Source organism: Vicia villosa, linkage group LG7, assembly GCF_029867415.1.
Source record: "Vicia villosa cultivar HV-30 ecotype Madison, WI linkage group LG7, Vvil1.0, whole genome shotgun sequence".
Taxonomy (NCBI): domain Eukaryota; kingdom Viridiplantae; phylum Streptophyta; class Magnoliopsida; order Fabales; family Fabaceae; genus Vicia; species Vicia villosa.
The window spans coordinates 96,002,863-96,008,718 of record NC_081186.1 but is presented as its reverse complement, the minus strand read 5'-3'; the positions used below and the strand labels follow the sequence as shown (position 1 = coordinate 96,008,718).

Below are 5,856 nucleotides of genomic sequence, written 5' to 3'. Positions count from 1 at the left end.
TATACCACACTACCTTCCGACTTAGGGTCTTTGATAAAACAACCATTAGTGTAGAATACAATCTTAAATACACCCATGTCTTGTAAACAAATCAAAGAGTGGAGTTTAAATATCGTATGAAAAGTTGATATAGTACAATATAATATATAAAGTGTAAGATACGATCAAATATGACTGTCAAGTTAGATACCTAATCAAATAGGCAGTAAAATTTTATGAAAAAACTATACACACACAAGTATTGGCATGTACAACAATTTTAACGACATGTGGGACCAACTTAAGCTGCAAAAAAAAGAGTATTTTATGCTTTGTAATGCTTCAAAAAATCGTAGCTTTTAATAGCCTCAACAACTTGAGGAACCACCACTTTCTACTTAAAACTTCAATGGGATCACAAACTAGGGGTGACAAACAAGCATTCTTATCCCATTTAGACATGTCCCGCAAAAGCCAACAAAAATGGGCACATGCCTAAAACTTTTGTTTGCCCCGAAAAAAAAATAGGGTGGAAATTAGAGGGCCCACAGACACTGCACCTTTAAAAGCTTAAATTGCAAAAAAAAAAATACATTAATTAATGCGCTAGCAAAAGCGCGCAAAAGAAGAGACAATCAGGCGGGCAGTAATTAGATGGACAAGCCGAACACGTTTCCAACGTGCATAAATTTCAACAAAATTTAAGATTTTAGCCTTCAATGCGTTGAAGGTTCTACCTTAGAATAAATTTTGGTGTTTGTGGTGATAGTTGCTTCTAGCTTTAAGAGGAATGAAAATCAAGGTTATGGGATGAAAACGATTTGGAGGAAGAAGTTTGTTACACTAACTTATTTTATATTTCCATTAATAAAATACAAGTCAGATTTCCATTTTATATTTTCATTAACTGTTAAAATAATAAAATACAAGTCAAAGTTGAAAATAACAACTACAAAAAATAATAATTATTCCTCTACACTGGCTTCCGTTAACGAAAGTTAATCTTAGAGAATAAAAAGTAAAGTGAAAAACTTTAAAGGAAATAAATATATTCAGAAAGACTAAACAAAATTTAAAATATTTATTAGAACAATACACATTAAACTCTAGAGCAATCCTAATATCCTATTAGTCAAAACTCAAAATATTCATAACTCCTAAACCCCCTAGACTTTGATCACTACATTCATAACTCCTAAATACCCTAGACTTATCACCACATACTGCTCCCAAAATCTAACTCCAATACTACTTTTAGAACATCAATCATGCATAAATAAGATGTTGTTGAACCAGTCAAAGGAACACTAGAATGTGATAGTCACACGCTTGGTCACCTTATTTACTACAAGAGCAACGAATCAAACAGAATCCACAAAGATTACAAACCTTTTGTTCCAAGAACATAAAAGTGCTGTTTCAGAATAGTCCCTCATTGATGACATTAAATCATGTATACCTTGCTTGTACAAGCATGTGGCCCATAAGGTTTTACCGTTGCCAAAAAATAACACACGAGTTCAATTCAACCATAGGTCCACAAACACCAAAATATACACCTAAACTGCATGTTATAACTAGACCTGTTTTATTGTAGCTAAGATTAGATAAATATATAACCTAAAGAATACAAACACCATTTATGACTAGCAATGCATTTATCAACGTTACTCATAACATTTGTGATGCATGTGAACAAAATAACTACATTATAAAATGGGTGAAAAATGTCTATTTTACATTGGTCAAAATATATACAATACCATGCCATCAATTTCTGCAATTTTAGATAAGTCTACAATTTATCTATATAATGCAAGGCCAAAAAACCTAGTATTTCTACAAATTTCATGCTAAACAAGTTACTTAAATTCATTGATGCATATAATTATTGAATGAATATAAATATAAAAAGCTTACCATTAGACATAATTAATTTAACAAACTTAAAATTAACTTAAATAAATTATATAGATAATTGAATACTAGTATTATTTAGAAAACATCAAATATTAACTAAATCTAAAAATAAACTAAACTATTTTTAGTGGATTTTGCTAAAGTTTTTTCTTAATATAACATTAATATTTACTAAAAATAGTAATAATAGTTCAATTTTAGATTTTTTTGAAATGTCCACATTCCATGGACTCTTTTATTTCCAACAGAATTCTAATGTATGAATATTTAGGTATGAAAACATTATATTAAGCAAAATAATATCACATACAAATACAAACATTACATAAATATTGCACTAGTTAGAATAATTAATAGCATATATATAAGTAGATTCAAGTTCACTCTAATAGATGTAGTTCAAGGATAGCATGGATTTCTCACCCTCCATTTTCACCAGTTTAAAGTAAATTAACATACATTATAAATAATATATATAGTACCTTCAAAACCTAGATAACTTATAACTTATATATAGATAGGGTATTGGATGAGTTGAGATCTAAAGAAGCATAGGCATGGCATCCATGGGAAATGGTTTGCACATTACATTTTCCATGTAGTAGTTTGTGGCATCCATCACAGCAAATTGCATATCCTCAGAAGGTTTCCAGTGACGTTTTCTCTGATTGATGAACCAGTTGTTGATCTGTTTCAAATCTAGCCCTGTCGATTCTGCAAGTGCTTGTTTTTGAGATTCCTACATGTAGATAGAATAAGGTTTCAATATTCAAATATCATCAAGTTCATTTCAGATACATTGAGATGCATGGTACATGGTATCTTTAAGAAATGAAAATGTAGATCATAGTTACCGATGGATATGGCCATTTGTAATGACGGTTCCACCAATCGAGTAGTTGTTGACGAGCTTCCTTTGGTAACTTTCCATTCTTTTTCTTCTTCAAGAACTCCTTCTTGAGGCTGCCAAGATATCCACTATACTTGCGCAACAGCTGCACTTTTAATTCTTGATCTTCGCCTTGAGTATCGAAGTTGTTTTCATGAACATCAATCTCATTCATAGAAGGTGGTTCACTTTGGCCTATCAAATAGCCAGAACACAAAAATTGAATATAACTATTAGTGAATCAAATTAATGGAAAATTCTTAGATAGACCAACGGTAAGAAATAGTTTTACACACAATCAATCACAAATTTTTTAATTAATTAAAAAATAAATACAAATTTGTCTCTCTCCTTCATTATTACAACCATCTCATGAATCCATTAAAAATGAAATTAAAATTTAAATAAATTTAAAATTTTCTCTCTTCTTATTGAATGTTTCTATAAATATGGATTTAGGTGGGTTTCCATGCAGGAATTCCTCCAAATTAATAACTATCAAGGCAAAATATGTAATAACCATGAAATTGCTAGTAGCCATGGATTGCAAATTGAAGTTTATAAGAAAGGCAATACCTAAAGAATGATAATGGAGATCCTCATTACTTTGAAAACTTGTTCATTTATATCTTTCATTCACTCTAAAACTAACTCTATTCATTTCTCAAATCATTACCATATATACTACATACTCGTGCATTCGCACGGATATTTAACTAGTTGTGTTAATGATGAAGAATAATATAACCTAAACATGTAGATATCTGTGCAAATGAAACTTTAACCTTAGGTTTGAGAATCAAATTGCAAATGACAGGCCAGTGTCCTTTTTAGAACAAAGTTAAAATTAAAGGACAATTATAAAGTGAACCATATTCCTTAAACCTAAATGAAGAGAGGATTTCAAAGAAGGACTAACACCTTACAAGAAATGACATTGACAGACACCACACACACTAGATCACTAGATCTGTGTGAAACATATTGAACAAAAAGATTGTGTTATTCAGAAGTACCTATTTTAAATTAGTTATATAGATTAAACATACCAGTTTATTTTTCCCTATTTTTCCACCAGAGGTGTGGTTATCATTATTTTACTAATAAATATTAATATTAATATTTAATACTCAATATTGTTAAGCTTAATTAGAAGGGCAATAGTACTCATGAAGTTCATAAAACATAAGAGTAATCACCAAAATCAGTTGAAACAGCAAGAGCCTTAAGCTGAGACTCAATTCTTGAAAGGAAAAGCATAGCTTCCTTGAAAGGTTTAGTGAGTTCTTGCTCATACTTGATAAGCATCTCACAATATGCCTCCATGAACTGATCCAAACCTGGATCTTCACCTATACAAGAACTACTTCCTGTCCTTCCTGAAGAGCCATTCAACATTTCACATTTAGCACATGATTCTTCTAAGCTAGCCACCACTTCAGGTGGTGCTCCAACCTGCAAAATCACACACACAAACACCATTGAAAAAACAACCAAAACAAGATAATATTAAAATAATATTTAAATCTCAAGTTATAAAAGTGTGCATGATCATGTATATCGAGTTGTATATATGTATGCATCAGTGTTTTCAACAGCAGATCACAGAAAACAGCTGTTAGATCAAATTCCACTACTCAATACTTGTATAACACAAGAAAAGTTTAAAGTGAATATATAGATTTACTATGAGGGTTTGAAGTTGAAGATAACCTTCAAGCAATTGAGGTAAGAGGACAAGAGACGAGGAAAGAGAGGATGAGCCATGATTTTATCCCTAACAACAACACTTGTAGAAGTGTTATTGTTGCTGTTCTGGTGAGTAAAGTTATGATGCTGATGATCTTGAACACCAGAAGAGTTGTTATTGTTGAAAGGAAAAGAAAGAAACTTCCTATTACTAGTTTCCATATTGTTCATCATATGATGATGATGATCCATAGAAGAAATCTCACTGCAACTGTTTCCTCCAAACCCTAACATAGTTACAAAACAAAGTTATCCTCAAAATTGTTACAACTTACAACCCTAAAAGAAAAAAGTTGTTTTTCTCTCTTTATCTATAGAAAGTAAATTTATATTATATATTATATAGTAATAAAGATAAAGATATAATAATACCTGTTTTGCTTAGTCCCCAGAGTTTACTGTTTGGTAAAAAGAAAACTGCATATAATAGTGATCCAGAGAGAGTACTCCCGGAAATGAAGCTGAGTAGTGATAATATTTTTATTACTAGAAAGAAAAGAAAGAAACAGTGAGTCAGAAGAATAGGGATTTTTGGGGTTCTTGGACAGTATAGTCTTCTGAAAAAGGTGGAATCAGATTCATGGGTTGCAAAAAATGTTGTTGGTGGTTTTTTCACAAGAGAAAGAGAAGGATGATGAATACTCCTACAGTGAGTAGTAGTGTTAGAGTGTTAATTGCAGGTGGAGACAGAGAGAGGGTTGATGGGTGCAGAGTTAACGTGTGTGTCTGTAAGAGTTAACTGAGAGTTTTCCTTCCCAATGAAATTAATGAATGAATCTTGATTCATTGGTATACGCATTTCTACTGATCATTCTACTGTTTCTGTACTGCTAACACTATTTGTTGCCTATACTATCTAACCCCTACCTCCTGCTGCTGCCTTCACATACTATAAATTTATATATCTTCATAAATCATTTTTCTTTTAAATATAAATGGATTATTTAAACATCAAAATAATTTCATAAAGTCAAATTAAATAAAAAGGAAAACATAAGAAGGATGAGACATAAAATATGAGACATCAAACTGCTACATACATATCGCTCAAAAAAACTTTCAAAAATACAAAATAGAAAGTGAACGTATTCCAGTGTTATAATCAACAACAACAAAAAAAGCTCACAAGTTAATAATTTAAAAAGTATGAATGGTCAGCTTTCTCTACTTCCGTCTATTAACATATTTGATATTAAATATGATTTTATACAATTTAGTTTGAAAGAATGTAAAAATTTCAGTCTTAGTTGAGAAGCTCTTAAAATATTTTAAAATTATCTTTGAATATGTCTCTATAAGTTGATATTTCGGGATTTTTT

General features: G+C 30.8%; 1 protein-coding gene across 2 annotated transcripts; it reads right to left on the bottom strand.

Annotated features, from left to right (window-relative positions):
* Nucleotides 1-2,238: 2,238 nt before the first annotated feature.
* On the bottom strand, nt 2,239-5,425 carry LOC131617894 (homeobox protein SBH1-like). Of its 2 annotated transcripts, XM_058889165.1 has the most exons (5): nt 4,910-5,425; nt 4,502-4,764; nt 3,988-4,243; nt 2,754-2,983; nt 2,239-2,638 (listed from the first exon to the last, which is right to left on the bottom strand). In XM_058889165.1, the coding sequence occupies exons 2-5, from the start codon at nt 4,727-4,729 to the stop codon at nt 2,441-2,443; spliced, it is 912 nt and encodes a 303-aa protein (XP_058745148.1). In that variant the 5' UTR covers nt 4,730-4,764; nt 4,910-5,425; the 3' UTR covers nt 2,239-2,440. The 2 variants fall into 2 exon arrangements, with proteins under 2 accessions (XP_058745148.1, XP_058745147.1); XM_058889164.1 differs by lacking the exon at nt 4,910-5,425 and having other exon boundaries at nt 4,502-4,825.
* Between the last annotated feature and the right edge of the window lie 431 nt (nt 5,426-5,856).